At 36.2% G+C, this 19,559-nt stretch overlaps 1 protein-coding gene across 12 annotated transcripts in view; it reads left to right on the forward strand.

The window, feature by feature from the left end:
- The window catches only part of CEP170 (centrosomal protein 170), a 137,966-nt gene that overhangs the window by 77,496 nt on the left and 40,911 nt on the right, over nt 1-19,559 (forward strand). For 8 of the 12 annotated variants that reach the window (XR_012380518.1, XM_025877569.2, XM_025877575.2 and 5 more), the window contains exons 5-10: nt 507-565; nt 662-824; nt 1,670-1,804; nt 7,666-8,142; nt 12,428-12,591; nt 12,778-13,071. Coding sequence is in view for 11 of the 12 variants with exons in the window: in XM_025877569.2 (XP_025733354.1) it covers nt 507-565; nt 662-824; nt 1,670-1,804; nt 7,666-8,142; nt 12,428-12,591; nt 12,778-13,071 (1,292 nt within the window). In the remaining variant the exon portion in view is untranslated. The remainder of the gene's footprint in view (nt 1-506; nt 566-661; nt 825-1,669; nt 1,805-7,665; nt 8,143-12,427; nt 12,592-12,777; nt 13,072-19,559) is intronic. The other 4 variants (XM_025877576.2, XM_025877577.2, XM_025877578.2 and 1 more) reach the window with 2 other exon arrangements.

A 19,559-nucleotide genomic window follows, 5' to 3' on the forward strand; every position in this document is an offset into this window, starting at 1 on the left:
AGGGGCAATTGTGGATGCTGTAAGGACCCTAATTATAGCATTTCTTCTGCACTTTCAAAATGAACTTCATTTTTATCAATGCTTATGAAGTCTGAGTAATCCAATTTTTTCAGGATTTACTGTTGGGTAATCACTGATGAGATACTTCCTTTCACATTGTTGTGATTAACTATCAATATAATTTGATCCAGGTGCTTTTTCTTTGCAGTCATACTGTTTGTGAGAGCTGAAAATGTCTGTTATGCTCTAATTACCCAGTTATTTGCTTCTTGAAGGCCATTGTTGGTTAAGTTTAGAATTACTTGCTAGATTTTAGATTTTTCTCTGGTATTTAAAAATTAAAGTCTTCATAGTTTTGAGCATATTGTAACATAAATTCTTAAGGGGAATATAATGCTTCTGTTGTAATTACCTGGTGAAAATAGGACAATTTCAAAATTATCTTTGATCATTTTAAGCTTGATTATCAGAATTTTGAAATTATATTCTTCCTTAGCTCTGTTCACATACAAATCTTTTCACTGTCGTACGAGGAGAAATGAGGGTCCCTGAAGAAGCACTAAAGGTAAAAATTATTACTTATTTCTTTTGTAAACCTGTCATTTGCTAGGGTTGATTTTTACTCCTGGATGCTTCATTTTCATTTTTAAATGTTTTATAGCACGAGAAGTTTACCATTCAGCTTCAGTTGTCCCAAAAATCTTCAGAATCAGAATTATCAAAATCTGCATGTGCCAAAAGCCTAGATTCAAAGGTGGCAGATACTTCAACAGAGGTGCAGCACAAAGCCACAGAAGCACTAAAATCTGAGGAAAAAGCCATGGGTAAGTTAATCTCTTTGAAAATACCATATTTATACTTGATTATGAAGAAAGTACAGGCTTTGTTCTACAAAACTTGGCCATGTCCATATCAATTTATAATAATGACAGTTTTAGAGTGGGATTTAATGCAGCCAATCCTTTCATTAGAAAGCATTATATAACACATAATTATATATGGCAGTTATATGTAGGTGTGTTTAGATATTTGAGGGAAGTAAATATGATTTATAATATTGTATTTCATGTTTGTGTGCTTTTTTTGAATTATAATAACTGAAATGAATTAAAAGGATATCCAATGAGGTTACATCATCATTATTATTATATTTATCATGTTCCAGGAACTGCTCTACATAAATAATCCCATTCATGCAAAAACAATTTTTTTAAATTAGTAGGCATTACCAAATTTGCTCAAATAAAAAATCTAGTCATGTTAACAGCTAGTTTAAATTTGGTTACTCTGCAGTGCCCTTAGGCTTTAAAAATATTTTTAATGATCACTCATACCAAAATTTACTTTAGTTTTGTCTTTTTTATTTAGACTTACTTGATGAGCCATTTCTATATACCAAAAGACTGATTACACCTTAACAAAAAGCTATTAGGCTAACGCAGTTTGCATTACTTAGATATTAGCCAGAGCAAAATTTCGTTTTTTTAGTCATGTCCAACATTGAATGTCTTACACAAATAACAAGTTTTTCAACTTAGAGTACTTTTTAACTACCTAGACTGTATTTTTTTCATTTAATAAATTAACCAGGCAATTCTAGCATTCTGCAAAAGTATATATTTTTTCTGTTTCATCTGCTCTAGACAGATTTTTTTTTGCCTCTTTCCAGATATTTCTGCCATGCCCCGTGGCACTCCCTTATATGGGCAGCCATCATGGTGGGGGGATGGTGAAGTGGAGGAGAAAAGGGCTCTCAAGTCAAATGGCAAACCTGAAGAAAAAAGTCATGAAACTGGGACAGCAGGTAAGGAAAAGCTCAGACTATGACATTCAATGGATATTTTGGGAAGAATTTATAATCTAAGCAAAAAGTGGCAGCCCTGAAAAGAGATACATATCTGTGACTTTTTAATAAAAAATGTTGTGAATGTCTTAATGATCTTGTCATTGTAAGTTTATTATGCATGATTCTCACATAAAGTATTCATTCCAGAATCATTTTTATATAAAATATTGTTCCAACTAATGAGATTAAATCTTAAAAAATAGATTAATAATATAATCAGGCATTTAAAGTATTTTAAAATAATTATTAAAATATTTCAGTTAGACCAAAATAGTAGGCACAAACTAATTTTGTGTATTTCATTAGATTCACAGGCATTTAATATTTTTAAATGAACAGTTTATGTTATGTTCAGAAATGTGATATATGAAATTAAAACTTCTTTAAAACCTCAGTGTGCTTTATTTGTTGGGGTGTGGTAGCAACAAGATTAGCCAAGTTAAGCAGCCAGAATGAAAAAATAGTTCTGGGCCACATTCATAGTCAAGGAAACATACTCTTTTGTTGCTAGAGGGATTTCGTAATGAGCTAAGTGTCCCATAAGCCAGAAAATCAAGATTTCCAGGAAACAGAGGTATCATTTGTCACATAAGGACTTGGCAAAGACATCAACACCAAAGGGTCAAATGGCCAGTTTCCACATTAATGGCAGATAAGGATCCAGAACTGGAGGGATTAGATACAGGTACCAGGAAACCCGGCAGTATGGAAAACCAAGTCTGACTCTGAGTCAAAGATAGATTCCGTCAGCACCCTTCTCAATTGCCTACTTTGACCCTAGTTGTACAAGATAAATAAGACATTTTTCTTAGCTGGAGAGTAAGAGCACTGTTCTTTAAATATGCTGATTTTGCCAGGATACAAGTCTAATAAGAGACCTGGCTGTATGGACTCGATTTTACAAGTGCCTCAGACTGAAGTTGTCAACTTTGCAAATAAATTCCCATCATTGCTTCCTTGTTTCTGTCCACCAGCATGGTTTTCTTCATGTCCAAGCTTAGAAATACTGAGTATTGATACTTAGTATCATTTAGCATAGGTCAGATGCAAATAACACAAATGGGACTTGAGATAAGGGGGAGGGGAATTTACTGGCTTAAATAACTGTAGCTCTTCAGGGCTGGTCCCGGCCTCTCTGCAGTGTCATGGGGGAGCCTGGTTCTACCCCTTTCTCAGCTCTCTGTCCACAGTGGCTGCATATGAGGGCATCTGTCCTCATCGTCATCTCTGTGATGAAACTGAATTCTTAAATGATTATCAGCTTGTGTGGTCTGTCTTATTCAGTGTCATTTTTGCCACATGTCAAAAGCTGTCTCATAATCTTGGGATTATTTTTGAATAAGAAGGAATTAAGTGATTTATGTCTTGTGTTAAGTGGCTTAAAAGAACCCAGCCAGATTCAGCCAATTAAGGGCCTTGTGAGGGTCTCATTGGCTTTCTATTATTAGTGTGAGGAGGTTCTTGTTTCACATTTATTATTTGTAGTTTCTTAAAATATGGGATGAAGGGAACAATTTACTGACCTGAAATAACTTATGATACTAACAGAGATTGTAGAATCAGTTTGAAGATGTACACTAAATCTTATTTAATTTGATCATTTCAAAATTGTTTTTATTAAATGTTTTAAATTATGACATATAAGTAATCAGTTTATGCTCTAAGCATGCTGTTTTGTAACACAAAAAGTGATTTGCTTCTTGGCTCCCAAGTTTTAGAATTTAAAATCTTAATAATTATTGTGAGAGGTCAACATTTCAGAAAGGGTAATAGAGTATGTGCTACCTACTGATTTATGTCCCTCTCAGTGGGTCCACATGTATCCAGAATCTCCTACAGACTTAAGCACATAGCCTAAAAAACCCTAGAAGCAAATATATATGCCAGAGCAACCAAATTCTCCTGAAACTGTATGAATATTTTTAGTCCTATTTGAGCTATGGGTGTGCGCTTCGACCTGCCGACAGGGTGCGAACAATTACTTAGGTTACATTTAAAGGTCTTTTAAGTGTTGCAACTGTGAGGAATAGATTTCTGGCTCTTTTACATTGATTTCAATCTAATCACACTAAATTTGGAAACTTTCCAGTTGTGACTCCTTTTTAGCAAAAGATGTTTCCTAGTCTTTGTTATTTGAGATACTTGAATATGCAAGGTTGGATATATGTTCTAAGCTGAACAAATGTGCTCTCATCATTATAACCTTTGTCATCTTGATTTAACTGAATATTTCACTTAATTTAGTACAGAAGAATCAAGGGAACGGTTTTTTGAATTATGTGTATTACAAGTTTCCCAAAAGGTTGCATAATCATAAAGTACCCTAAGAACTGGAGGATATTATCACCAGTTGCTGTTCTGATTTAGATAAACATAATCAATTCTAGCATAATCAGTTGTTAAATAGTTTTAAATAACTAGCAGTTGAGATTACAACAAAATATTATTATATACAAATTTTAGGATATTTAGTATGAACAGAGTTTGAAGATAAATGGATGTTAAATTCACAAATTTCCAGAATCTGTTCTGTCAGTGTTCTGAGAGTTATTTTATGTATTAATTTAGAAGACACCCCCCCCCCCCGCGCCCCCAGTGATTTTTCTAGTGGGCCTAAACTTCCCAAGTAAAGTAGGCCCACACGTGATCTGTTTTTATCATCTTCAGAGAAATGAATTCCTTCAGATGACTGAATTTTACTTTTACAACTGACAATTTCTTTTTAAAAGTTTAACCATTTCTAAGTTTCTATTAAATGAATTACCCATATCACTGCCTTCTTAAGTGGAGAAGGCTGACTATAATTTAAGTTTTTGGTTGATGACTCTAAGTCGGCATGATGAATATCAGTTCCTGAACTGTGTGACGTTACAGTGAGGTCCTTCGGGGACATTGAAGGATGTAGGACTGCTGGCCCTACGTACTGAATGGTTCTGGACCGCTGTGGTCCTGAGCCACGTTCTGAGCTCTTGTGTTTTGTCTTAACCCTGCCATCTGTTTCTTACTTCTCAGTGCAGTGTGTCTTACCTTAATCCTCACTTCAGATTTGCTACATGTATCTAAGCAAATCGTAAAAAGGCTCTCAATGAGTGACTTCCCAGTTAGTGAAGATCATGAATATGGGAATATAGGCACTGTTGAATCTGTCTTAGGTTTTTTGGACTTAGATTTTTGGTTTAGTTTTCATTTCCCTGATTCTCAGCTATGCCACAGAATTGGGAAAAAGAGAGGGACATTTATTTGTGTGCCTTTTTTGTCCCAGGCTTTGTTCTGGGTATCTCAGATTATCTCACTTAATACTTAGCCTCACTGGATCATCACAGTGATCTCATGGATAGATACCATTATTTCGGATGAAGAAAATGAGAGTTAAAGATTGACAGAGACAGGATTTATCTGATAGCAGGTCTCTTCGCTACTTTCCTGCCTAGTTACAGTCATCAGGTCCTAATATGCTTCCTTTACCCTCTATTGTGCTACCTGACATTGTTAGATAACTGATTTCTGGGAAAATTGTGTAAGTCTTGGGTTTCTAGTCCTTGGAGTAAAGGTGACTTTGAAGTAGGACTAATGGATGATAACCTTAAAAACAGTGATGTGCAGTTGTTGATCTGTTTTTATGTGTGATAATGTGAAAAAAATGTTGAAAGTATATCAGTACTGTGAACTTTTCCTTCACAAGGAAGGAAAATTAGGAAGATATTCCTTTAAATTATGAATGACAAGTAGATGATAAATGCTATATCCTTGGAGCAGCTTTTTGTGGTTTTTGCTTTGTAGTTCAGCCACATCATTTTATTTGGGTATCCAAGTAGTGGTAAAAGGAACCTATACCACCCCTTGTCCCCAGCCAGCATTATCCTGTTACCAGAAGGATGAGCAAAGCCGAATAAATGACTCAGTGAATGTATGTATGTATCTGATGGGTACGTACACAGATAGGCTAGGTTTGTAAGCCAGTTGTACTATAAGGAATTGATCAAGTACAGTACATTGTAATAGTAAATAAGTCAGTGTATGAAAAATAAAAATAACATTTATTAATGAGTTTACTAATATATGGGGAGTGACTAATGCAATTTACTCTCATGGAAATTTTAAAGGACAGGCCTTCAGAGGAAACAGTGCAAGTGGACATTTTATTAATAAGATGAATTAACTCTTACATAAAGAAATTTTAAAACATGACTTTAGGTTACTTAGTCTTATTGTATAATCTCTTCCAAAAAGCATGTAAAATTTTTGCTTTAGTGAGGTAGAGTGTTTGCTGATACACATTTCACATTTTCATAATAAAAACTGTATTTTGAAAAGAATAATTTTTACATGGAAAATTGTTTTTGTTACTCTGTTTACCTTCTGTGTAGTGGGTTTTTGGGGTTTGTTTTTTTTTTTTTTGGAACTGGAGCTTGATGTTTTCTATACCCTGTTCCATACATTTGATTACAGCAATGTCCCATTCTTATAACCTAAAAGCAAACAGTTTTATGTTCAGAGAGTACTGCCAAGAAATCAGTTACAGTACCTGAAGAATCCCATCAAGATTTAAGATTTGAAAAGGTAGCTCAAGAGACCAAATACTACTTCACTTAATTAGGGAATGATTGGAAACAACCTAGTCTCCCTGTACTGCCTTTCCTCCTAATAAATTACCTGAGTATGGTTTTCCCATCAATCTATTTAAAAATAGAATGCTTCTATGAGCTTTAGGGAAATATTTTTCATTTGAACTCTTAACCATCTTAATAATGGACATGGTTCTTTGCTTCCTGAAAAACAGGGCAGTTTAATCTTATTTATCTAGTAATTTTTTGCATTTGCACTAATAACACATACTTACAAGAAGACATTTCAATAATTTTCATTTATATATTTTATTTGCCAATTTCACTTACATATACTGTGTACAAATGCATATATTTTTATACCTTTATCTTCATTTCTGAGATAGCAGAACAATAGTGATAGTGTTCCAGAGTTGCTCACTCCTTCTGCCAACTCTGGTTGTTTTGATCTGAGATTTATAATTCAGCTTTCCTCCCAAGAATTTTTGACACTTGTACATATTCTGCTGTATAGACATACACATGAATTTTCTTCTGGAATTTTTGGCTGGCAACTGAAATTTCTATTTTTACCTTATTTCTTTCACACTGCTGCTCAGATTGCAATGCTGCAAGCAAACCACGTGTTTATCTTTAGTCGTTCTTTTATTCTTTTTTAAAATGTATCCATCTTCTTGCAGTGAGCGCACATCAGTAAATGTTATTTTTATAATTCTAAAAGTGATGTCTCTAAATGTCATGGTAAAGAATGGTAAGTGGAATCATTACTTCTAGAACATCACTTGCGTATTGACTTCATGTTTATTTCTTCATTTAAGCACCTGTTCTCCTTCAGAGCTCTACTTTGTGTTCATAGATATTTCATCCTCCTGACTTGATAAGGAAATTCACATTTTTTCTGTGTCTCTAGATGTATATGTCTAATGTGCATCTCCATCTGCATTTGATTTCAGTTCTTTTGCACCTTGATGATTTCTAGATCCAAGCTGGAAAAAATGTGTATCTAGCCATGCAGGGTCCATCTCTTAAAACTGCTTTGTTCTTTGTCATTGCTGCTACTTATCCTGCATCTTCTGCTACTGAATGCTGTGCTTATAATCAGAATTATTTCTTCTCTGTGATATTTGCCAGGTTTTCATCCAGGCTGTGATCTGCCTTCTGACTCTCATGGCACAATACAAATGGCCATAATTATTCTCCTTTAAGTGCTAGAAGTCCCAAATATTTTGAATTTTCTCTTATTTTTTTCATTAGGGTGCAGCATAGATGCCAAGCAAGTTGAGGAACAGTCTTCAGCTGCAAATGAAGAAGTACTTTTTCCTTTCTGTAGGGAACCAAGTTACTTTGAAATCCCTACAAAAGAATTTCAGCAGCCATCACAAATAACAGAGAGCACTATTCATGAAATCCCAACAAAAGACACACCAAGTTCCCATACAACAGGTGCAGGGCATGCTTCATTTACCATTGAATTTGATGACAGTACTCCAGGGAAGGTAACTATTAGAGACCATGTGACAAAATTCACTTCTGACCAGCGCCACAAGTCCAAGAAGTCTTCTCCTGGAACTCAAGACCTGCCGGGGATTCAGACAGGAATGATGGCACCAGAAAATAAAGTAGCTGACTGGCTAGCACAGAACAACCCTCCTCAAATGGTATGGGAAAGAACAGAAGAGGATTCCAAAAGTATTAAAAGTGATGTTCCAGTTTACTTGAAAAGGTTGAAAGGTAAAGTGAATTGATCATTTCAGAACTTCCTGTTTTTTGATAAAGAAAATTCAGTCTTCACAGTTAACCAAAGTACTCCTAGATAAATAATTATATGGTAGGAAACTTCAGCTTTTTCAAAGCTCTATATTTGATTTTGAAGCTCAAAAGCAAGCCATACTACCCATGTCCACCTTACTCATTAAAAATAGTCTGCCTTCATTTTCCTGCCAAAACCAGATTGGTTTTGTGAATTTATATTTATGCCTTTAAAAATCTTTCTTTTTCCACCAGTGGAATTCCCTAGAAGATAATTCTCATCGTTTTCTTGACTTAAGGAAAACCTATATTCAATTCTGTTCTTCTCTACTGTGATGCTTCCAATAAAATGTCAGTGTCTAGATTTTGAAAGAAATTTTAAGCTATTTGATAATGGGCCAAAAGTTCTACATTAGTAATATAATGACATTGTTGATAGTGTGCTTCCAGCTTTTCTCAGCAGTTACTCATGAAACAAAAAGTTTTGGTCTGGAGATACTGAGGATCAGTTGAATTTAAAATGTTTTTAATATTAAAATTTAGGAAACCACTGTATTTGCTGTATTAGACTTGGCCAAAATTAGTCAGATATCTATACCTATGTACCAGGGTATCAACTGAATAATTTTTTCCATTGTTTTGCTAATTAAATATATTTTAATTACCCTATCTTAATTTTATTTAATAAGCTATCTTTAAGAGAAATGATTACATGCTAATCTGGCCATTCTGTTTCTATACAAGGAGTTAATGAGCTTTTAAAAAAAAAATGCTCATTGGGGTCATTGTATCCCTAACACTTCACCTGGGGACTTTATTATGTGGCAGGTACTCAGTAATTTGAATATATAATGAATGACTTTACTATCAATGATAAGACTAACCCTGGCCTAACCAGTACTTTATGCCCTGGGATTTTGTTTGGTCAAGTAATGAAGAAATAGCTGTTCTGATTTGCTTCTAAGACATTTCAAGATAGTAATGTCATGTGATTATCTAATTCTTTGTTGGGACCTATTATTATATCTAATAATCATAAGCAGTTACCTGTCATATATACTTTTCACATGTGATTGTTATCTTTTCTTCTACCAGATAATACTAAATATATAACTGAGAACTATGTATGTATGTATAGGTTAAAGCTCAGAAACAAAAGCTACCCATTTGGAAACTGACCATTTTTATGAATTTATAAATAGTACTGATATCTTAGTGTAATATAAAAGGTAGCATAACCTTGAAAATTTAGAAATGACATGGTCTTTCTTAAACTACTTTTAATAAATGTCAAAAATGAGCTAAAAGATTCTTTAAAAAGCTACCATTTCAAAGCACCTTTACCTCTTTATTATTATAGCTGTTTTTTTAGTCATCCATAAATATTTTCTGTATTAGCTATTATTTTTAAGCCATCAGTTTTAGACATTCTCTTCTTGAAAAAGGCCCATTGTAAGCCTGACTCCAAACAGGGGCATTAATGCCCATATTCACACTGTATCTACGTGTGCATTAATGATTAGATATTTTTAAGCTTTACCAGAAACTATACAATCAAGTTACTATGGTCCCTCAAAATTGATTTATAGGTAGATATATATCCTAGGATATTGCTGTTGCTCAGAACCCTTCTTTTGGATTTACCTTCAGACCATTCTACAAGCCGTCTGAGAAAATGTCTTTATGAATATAATTCATTTTTCGTTCAAGATCCATTTTCTTTCTCCAGACATATTTATAAATGACATTTGACTTTTCCCCAAAGTGAGATATGCCATCATTAGATAAAGATTTTCCACAATGTAGGATGTTGAAAGTGTATACAGAGATTTTAAATAAAGGTATTTATGGCAAATAGTAAACATTTTACATTAATTAGACTTTCAGCAGTTATTTGAATCAGTCTCAAAAACTTGAATGTAAGTAAAATAAAAGCAAAAAATTTTGCTCCTACAAGAGTAAAGTGCACGCGCTTTGGGACAGTGAAGAAAATAATGTTCACAAAGCCCATACACTTTTACCCTTTAGGAGAGTTGCAGCTTCTTTGACCACAGCTTCTGACTTGGTACAGCTAACCTACCCTAGAAAATACCTAACAGACTTGAGCATGTTTAGGCATGGTTAATGATAGACAGACAGAAACTTAGGAGAGTTTCCTAGTGATTTGTTTGTTGTTGAGTACAAAGAGAAATTGCAGTTCTGATCAGATGTCTCGCCTGGTGTAAGAGAAATACAAGCAGGAACAATAATTTTCCAGAAAAGAAAATGGCTAACCCATAAAGAGGAGTTTTTAAACTATAACTTAAAAGATACTGAAAGGATCTGACACCACTTAAGTGCCAAATTTTACATGTTGGTAGAAGAATTGAATTCTGTAAAGATGGTGTTTTCACGTTGTATGTATGTACAGGATGGGTTATTTGGTCTTACTATACAGGAAATATCAGAGTTTAGTTATTTCTGGCTCTTACAAACTGGATTCCTTTTCAGTTTATCCAGTGCAACAATGAAATAGGTTGTAAAATAGCATGTTTTTAATGACTTTTGTATTTGAATTAGTGGTTTAGTTTGGTTTTGCTTTCCATCCACTACTCCTGGTTCCTAGCTTAATTACCTGAGGGTAGGGATTGCATTAAATGAACACCTGTTTTGTTTTGTTTTGTTTTGTTTTTTCTTTTCAGATTGCATTTTGAATAGTTGCTAATTTGAAGAAAGATTTTCAGATCTGTTGTCATATCTGATGTTTATAACATCGGTTTTACTCTGCTGGGAGTGCTTCCCAAAACCCCTTCATGTTGGTTTCATTCTCTCCCTTTGTTTCCCTAGCCTATTATTTCTTCAGAACATTACCCTTTTCATGTGTGCTCTTTCTGTCTTCTGAGTCTTCTCACACCTTTTATGTACCACATTTTGACAACCAGTCCTCTTGTGGTAAATCATTGACACCCCAATTGGTAACCTCGAAATTCATTAGAAACAAACCCATGAGTATTAAAACTCAAGTTTTTCCTTTGGACCTATGCCCTTTGCCCCTCCTACCCAACAGGCCTTCAGCTCTGATTATTGTCTTTTTTGTTACTATGTTATTCAGCAGGTATTCAGACTCAGATCTGTAGCCCAGGAAAAGCTTAATCTCAGTCCTGGGATCCAGGGACTGACTGCACGTAGTTGACTAGACACATTTACACTTCTGCAGAAGCCTGAGCATTGAAGCCCTCATTTGTGATTCAGTCTAAAACATGTGTAGAGTAATTCTTCACTTTTCAGTAAATGTATGCTGTAATAATAAAATTATCATTTGATTATTTCTTCTAATGTATTTATTTAAATACTGAGAATTCTAAATCATTGAAAAATAATTTCCATAAAGTTTTGCATCGAATTCCTAGTAGAACTAAGGGTAACAGAAAACCTCTGTTAGGAATCTGATGTTTCAAAATTCAGTTGTATTCTAACTTGACTCTACATGCTTTATAGAGAAGACAGATTTTTAGCTGGTTATATTTAGCACTCTGCCATTTGCCCAGAAGGTGGTTACATTTATATAGGATTTCATAGACTATGCTTTTTTGTGATAGGCCTTTAGCATGCTTTATTTAACTTTTGAAGCCACCAGAGTTTAGAGCACAATTGTTAAGTTTGCAAAAATTCCCACAGCTAGAAAGACACTTGTAAAAAAGTGTGTAGTTAATTGGTGGAAACTACAGATTTGTATCTTCCTATTAACATTTTGCATACTTTCAGTTGAAAGTATGCTGTACTTTTAGAAGTATTGAACATTGTTGAAAGTTAAAATTCATCACATTTTTATGGCATTTGTATTCTCTTTTACTGTGTTGTGATAAGTGCCTCTGGGATCACCCTTTTTTCTCTTTGCCTCTCATGCTGAAGCAAATTTTTGATTGCTTAAAGTATAAGGTTTGGAGGCAGGATTAACATTTATTACTGTTATAAGTACAGACTATCACAGATGATACAACATTGCTTATCTGTTAAGGCATTGATGAATCATTATAAAGTTAAAATTTGGAGAAAGAAAAGCAATCCCATTCAATTGTTTATAAAGGCCCTCATTGTTGGTTGATATAATTTGAATGTGAGCATTGCAATTGAGGGAAGTTTGCAGAGCCTGTTACTGAAAAGAACATATGACTTAGCTTGAAAAGGGGGAGGGGGCAAAAAACAAATAGCACTTTTGTATATGCGTCTAATTTTCTACATGGGATTTTTTTCCTTCTCTATTATGTGGTTTCTTTTTTGTGTCCAGGAAATAAACATGACGATGGTACACAAAGCGATTCAGAAAATGCTGGGGCTCACAGGCGCTGCAGCAAACGTGCGGCTCTTGAAGAACACTTAAGGCGCCACCATTCCGAACAGAAAAAGCTCCAGAAGGCCCAGGCTACTGAAAAGCTTCAAGACCAAGCCGTTGTAAGTCAAACTGCTTTTATGATTGCATTCTTTGATGAAGACAATCCCAGAAAAAGAAGGTCATATTCTTTTACTCAGAGTGCGGGAATCTTGTGTCAGGAAACTACTTATTCAACACCACATACAAAACTTGAAAAAACAAAATCTCCAACAGCAGATGCCAAAGTGGTTTCTTTGTCTTTACAGACTAGCTCTGCGCATCACAGAGGGGGGCATGGTGTTCCACATGGGAAATTGTTAAAACAGAAATCCGAGGAGCCATCGGTGTCCATTCCCTTCCTACAGACTGCATTGTTAAGAAGTTCAGGGAGTCTTGGGCACAAACCAAGCCAGGAGATGGATAAAATGTTAAAAAATCAACCTACTTCTGCCACTTCTGAAAAGGATAATGATGATGACCAAAGTGACAAGGGTACTTATACCATTGAGTTAGAGAATCCCAACAGTGAGGAAGTGGAAGCAAGAAAAATGATTGACAAGGTAAATAACTGAAATTTGGGGATGGTGGAAGTTTTCTTTTGGTATATTTGACTGTTGGAAATTATTGGAGAGTCAGCATGAAGTGTTCTCATGCAGTCAGTGGTACTGGAATGTTAGGATTTTGTGAGGGGACTACAAGATTAACAATAACACCAAAGTGCCTTCCGATTTTATTCTGCTTATATTCTGAACTTTTGCCTGAGTTTCTTATGTATGTAAAGTCCGATACATTTAAGCTCTTTGGACCTTTTAAAGTTGTATAAGTTTGAGATAGGATTTTAAAACCATGTACTTTTGTGACCGTCCTCACTTTGCATTTATATAAAAACTATAAAACAAAGCCAGGCTGCTGTGCCTCTGACATAAACATAAATGTCAGCTGATAATAGTTAACCACGGGTTTCCTGCTTACTAATTTCATGTCACAGACAGATGAAAGTGTTTATGTTTTAGTCAATTTTGTTCTTTGTCCTTATTTTCTTTCCTTTCTGTTCACTGCTGCCTTTGGAGATAGAAAAGAAGTATATGAAAACAGAATCAGTTTCATTATGATAACTCGAATTCAGCCACTTTAAGTGTATGCCCAGCCATGATGATGATTTACATTTTAGATTTGTTCTTTGATGTTATTGGTTAATGCGTATAATGATTGTTGAATGGTTTTAAAAGCAGTTTTTATCAATTTTGCCCATAGTAATGGAAAGTTGACTTTAGAATCAGCTGTTTATTTTACCCCCTAGAAAACAGCAGCTTAAGTTTGGCTAAACAACAACCTCTTGTTTAAGTTCTTGTTACTCAGAGTGTGAACAGCATTAGCATCAACTTAGGAGCTTATTAGAAATATCAAAAAATCTCAGCCCTGATCTAAATACACTGAATCAGAGTCTGCTTTAAAAGCTAGATCTCCACGTGATTCGTATGTATCTTAACGTTTGAGGTGCCCTAGTTTAGATGATGAGCTTACAGGCAGGGCTTTCAGGAGGTAAACAAAATAAACCTTTGGGATCTGGGAAAATTATTAGGATTTATGTTTACTTTTAATTTTTTAGCTTTTATTTCCATTTTGGGGTATGTTCTCCTGTGTATGCAGTCTATTATTATATTGGCATATGTATACAATTTCAAAACATGCATTTATATTGAGCACATGCTCAAAATTCTTTACTGTTGGAGCATACAACGTCAAACTTCCATTACCCTACGAAATAGATGCTGTGTGAGCAATGTTATGACAGTTGTTAATAAGAAAAATAAAGCAAGTAAGAAACAGATGAATAAAGTGAGTTTCCTGATTATATTAAAAGAAGTCTAAAGACAACAGTGTTAGCACAGAAAATGACTCTTGGTGATTCTGAATTATTTTCATCATTGGGAATTGATAATATTTCCTTCAGGTTATTTTAAAGTTCCAAATTTTCCCTTTGGTTACTGAGAACAAGAATATTGCTATCGAAAATACTGTAAAATACAAAATAAAAATAGGTTTTGAAAAGGACAATAGTAAGAAGTTTTAAAATTCAGATTAATATTAATTTTATCCTATTATGCCTTTGCTTGATTTATGGATATTGTATTCATAGTGATCGGTGTTTTCTCCATGAGGTTATTTTACACTGAGGGATTCTGTTACGGGATTGAAGAACATCAGCACTTGCAGGCAGACAGATCTGGGATTAAGTATAAACTTTGCATGCACTAGATGGGTGCCCTTGCCCTTGAGTAAACTAACATCTTTAAACCTCTCTTTCTTTTTTCTCTAAAATGGAAGAAAGTTCACCAGGCCTTATAAAAAATAAAATGCGTATCACAGTGCTTGTTTTGTAATAAGACTTCTAAAAATGTTAGCGGTGTTAGGACCCTTACTAGGAGTCTCCACATGTGGATCTCTGCACAAGGTACTGATAAATCCTGGAAAGTTCTTTCAGCCTGAGTCAGATCTGAAGCCCAAGGGGAAGTGACAGTGCAAGGGAGAGGCCCATCCAGAACAGCAGAAAGCCAAGAAAGAAGTCACTGTTACACACGAGACTCAGGAAACTGCTGGATAGAGAGGGGGACCCCAAAACCTGGGGCCTACCTGCTGTCTGTAATTATCATAAGTAGCTTTTTTTCAATGGCAAATTATACAGTACCACCCTGGATAGAGAAAACTAAGATTTTAAAGCAGGATTCGTTTAGGGGAGTAATGGCAGTGTGTGAATGAGTGGCTAATTCAGAGTTACTCCTACTTTGTGTAAGCCAGAAAACAAAGCTGCCCATAACTATAGGAAAGAGTCACTGCATTATCTTGTGAATACAGAGAAAAAGAACTGAGACTCTACTAGTTGTGGTTAAAGCCAGAAGCCAAGTTCAGGCTAAAATCAGGCTCTGGGAAAAAAAAAAGCAGGGAAGCAGGAGTCCAGTGTCTGAAGGAGATGAGGTAACTGTGGGCACAGAGAAAACAGACTGAGACTAGCCAGAATCAAGGCATAAGCAGCACTCTGGGAGGGTAGGAGCAATACTAGTGTCCTTTCAAATTGCTTGGATGAGTTAGGTGTGTGGACAGAAGTTGGGGCCTTTGGCTCCTTTCCATCTAAATTTAATTGTTGTTTGGCTCTGAAAACTTGTGTGTGGTCTCTTTCCTTTTTTACCCCATCATTTGAGAGCTGGCTTGTTTCATTGATTTATTCACTTAGCAACCTTTATTCAGTATCAACTCTATGCCACCCTTTGTGATAGAAGAGAGAGATTCAAATTGAAAAGACAGTTCTTCCCCTCAGGACATGAGTCTGCAGAGGAATGGAAATACACAAGTAAAAACATATGAATTACAGATAGTATGACGAATGCTTTGATAGACATAAGCTATCGGAGAAAGGGTCATTAGTTCCCAAGAGAAGATAGTTTCCTATTTGTTTATTCACTGCCCTACTCCCCCAAAACATGCACACGTGTGCACACACACGAATGTAAATTCCGTAACTGTGGGAACCTAGGGCCTGGTATTTTATATGTCCTCAGTAAATACTGAATTTAATTGTCAGCTGAGCTCATTCTTAAGCAGGTGGAATCAATCCTGTAACAGGGGTGGTAAAGTAGGGTTTTCCAGAAATATGGAGCCACCTGTTTCAGATATGGAGCATGGGAGTATGGACAGCTTGTTCAGAGGACCACAGTTGTTTTAGAGAGATGAGATCTGACTAGATATGGAAGGCCCTTGTGTATCATACGAAGGACTCTAGAGTTTTTAATGCTGGTGGGAATCCCTTACAACTTTTAAATAGGGCAGTGACATCTAATCACTGTCAGAAGTGTGAAGAATGGATTGAAAATTGGAAAGGCCAGAAGCAGAGAAGGCAATTAAGGAGCTGCCGATGTGTCCAGTAGTCGGCTGGATAGAAAGGTATAGAAATATCTGGGTCTTGGGTAAGAGATCTGTGCCAACATCCTCATTTGGGAAATAATAGAGTAGCTCAATGCAAAATAATAGATGAGATTACTTAGAAAGAATGTGTAGAGGGAGAGGAGACAAAGAGTGGAAGTTCTTAGCAACATGAACAATGGTGGACAAAGAGTGGGCAGAGGAGGCTGAAAAGAATCACACAGAGGAGATAGAGAAAACCAAGAGAAAATAGCGTGTTGAAATCAAAACAGAATCAAAAGGAAGTGAGTAAGCCACAGTATCACATGATACAGCACTGGATGCCTTTTCAGTTTTTCCCCAAAATAACATTGTACTCCTGGGCCTAAAGAAGATAATTAGAACAGGTATTTGCTTCTTGGGAAAAGTTGCATGCACATAAAATAGGATCTCTCTAAAAAAATTATCAAGCTGAAATACCATATCTTTGTTTTTCTCTGCTGGTTGTAGTTAAAGGGTACTGAAATGTCCCCTCACCAGACCCCAAGTTACGGGATTACAGCATTTTGGCTCATGTTTTTGTGCTGTGTGTTTGTCAGTAGGTAGCCTTATTTTATGCATTGTCCCCAAATTCACTTCTTATATGATATTAACACAAATGCTTGTTATTTATAAAGACCTCTTGAGTTTTATGTCTAAGCTGACATGGAGATGTGCTATAATAAGAAAGTGCTGTTGCCTGCTTGGATTAAAGGTAACTGTCTTCCATAGTAGTAATAGCCTCCCCAGCCCTCCCTCCTTTGGCCTCCCTGTGGTATCTAGAGAACCCATCATAGTGCCGGCTTATTCTTCCCACTCCTCCATCAAAACAGACACCGCTGAGGGAAGGGGAGGACTTGAATCAGGGCTATTTCCTAGCCTTCCAGGCTAAGGGAGAAAAACTTGTAGTGAGAACAGAAAGTTAAATATTAACGTAACAAAAAATTTGGTCATTGTAGAGGGCTTGAGGCTCTATCTTGAAAAAAGTATTTTCCATAAATGTCATTCCATAGACCAATTCTGCCAGATACTTTCCCTGCTCTGAGTTTGGATTCCTGTCCACATGTCCATGCCAACATATGTCCCTCCCAAATGCCTCTTAGGAGTATATTCCCTTCTCTCACGGGCCTTGTATCTACCTGTGCTCCTCTACAGGCAACAGGTGGTAGGGGAGGAATCCAGAACCAGGAAAGCTCTAAGAAGACTGGAAACACAGAAGGAAGAAAGCCAGTGGTGAGAACTTGGATCCAGCTGTAAGCAGTTTGGAAGTTCACAGCAAGAGTTTAGATTAGATCCAAGTCGGAGCCAGGGGAACCCTGATAAACCAGAGTCAAAATCTAGGTGCTAGTGCCAGACAGAACACAGAACGGCAGCATGTTCCGTGTCCACTCGGCTACAGAATCAGATTTGTGTGGGAACTACAGAGTAGGAGATCAACGAAGAGCCTCGAGCAGTGAGAGGGGACCTTGATAATGGGCAGCATTTTCATGTGGACTTAACATTTTCTTCAACTTCTTGCCAGTCCAGAAACAATCTGAGTTAATGGGCCAAAGCAAATAGCAGTTCCTAGCCGGCGAATTCTGAGGGCTTCATTTTTCTTCCTCTTCTACTAATCTTTCTTGCCCTCTCTTCACTAAGCAATTTTTTAAAGAAAAATCTTTATCAGGAGGATTGACTTTTGGTCACTCTGATTCCTGCTCCTCTCCCCTTCTCAGCTGCTCTTCTTAGCACGTCTCAGGTACAGGAAACCTCTCCTGCTCTGCTCGTCCTCAAAGCTTCACATCCGAACCCTCACCTCTCTTCAGTCAGAAGCTTAATAACATTTACTAGGCTCCCCCCTTTCTTTCCTGTGTTATTATATGAAATCTTATTTATTTTCCTGCTTATAGGACTTGCCAACTACCATGCCCTCAGCGCATAAGCTCTTCCTTGTGTTTTCGCATGCCTTGCTCCTTCCTTCTCTTCGTTCACTCTCAGAGGCTTTCTCTCCCCCCTTCCTGTCTCAAGTAGACCTGCTCTTCACCTCTTCTTTCTCTCTGTCACATTACCATGTCTTATTTCCCTTATAGAACTTGCCTCTAGCTAGTTTACTTTCTGCCAGTTCTTTCTAGAATGACCTTACTTGTCTTGATCACTTGTGTATTTCTTGTGCTTAGAACAGTGCCTGGCATGTAGTAGACAGTCTCTTTTTAATGAATAATGAGAAAGAAGACTTTGTGACATGCTCTTTGATTTTTGTCAGTATCTGTGTGTGGTTAGCTATAGATTAGCTAATTTAATTAATGAATTTATAGATTGGTCAGATTCAGCCAGGCCTCCACAAACAAGTTTTCCTATATTTTTTATTTGCTGAAACTAGTTTGTATCTTGATCCTAACATAACTTGATAAAATGCATAGTTTAAAACCTTATATGTGTTACAAGCTTCACTTTGTCAGTATGAAGGCTGCAAAAGAGTAGAGGTTGTATCGGAAGAAATACACATATAAGTTTCAGGGGAATTGCCTCAACTAGCAGAAGACCAGATGTGCCTTTGAGTTTCTAGCAATACCCAGCTAACAGCTTAGCACTTAAAAATCTGCTTATCAAGGAAAAGGTACGATGGTCATTGATGAGCACCCAGATTTTAGGCATGAAAGGAGGGAATGCATGTCAAGGAAATGAGCCATAAAGAGGCGAGAAATTGGACATTTTAACTGTAGATGCATGAGATTAGACCTGAGCATAATTCAAAGATAGAAAAGGAGGAGCTAATAGAAAAAGAATGCTAAGCAGTGCTGGAAAGAGAAGAGGCATGGGTATAATACTCCTCAGGAGTGGGAAGAATCAAGGACCACAGGGTAGGTTCAGGGAGAGGGCAGAGATCTGAGCATGTTTTTACATAGGCAGAAGTAAAAAGGGAGAAGATCAAACTAGATGGTGCCTTTTTTTAAAAAATTGGGGTAATGTCATTCACAGGACATTCACCATTTTAGCCGTTTAAAGTGTATTGGCTTTTAGTACATTCACATTGTGCAACCATCAGCGCTAATTTCACGGCATTTTCTTCACCCCAAAAAGAGATACCCTCCCCGCTCCATTTCTCCCAGCCCATGGCAACCACTAATCTACT

The sequence above is a fragment of the Callorhinus ursinus genome, unplaced genomic scaffold, assembly GCF_003265705.2.
Source record: "Callorhinus ursinus isolate GAN/ISIS: 27379988/994484 unplaced genomic scaffold, GSC_fseal_2.0 scaffold13, whole genome shotgun sequence".
NCBI classification, from domain to species: Eukaryota; Metazoa; Chordata; class Mammalia; order Carnivora; family Otariidae; genus Callorhinus; species Callorhinus ursinus.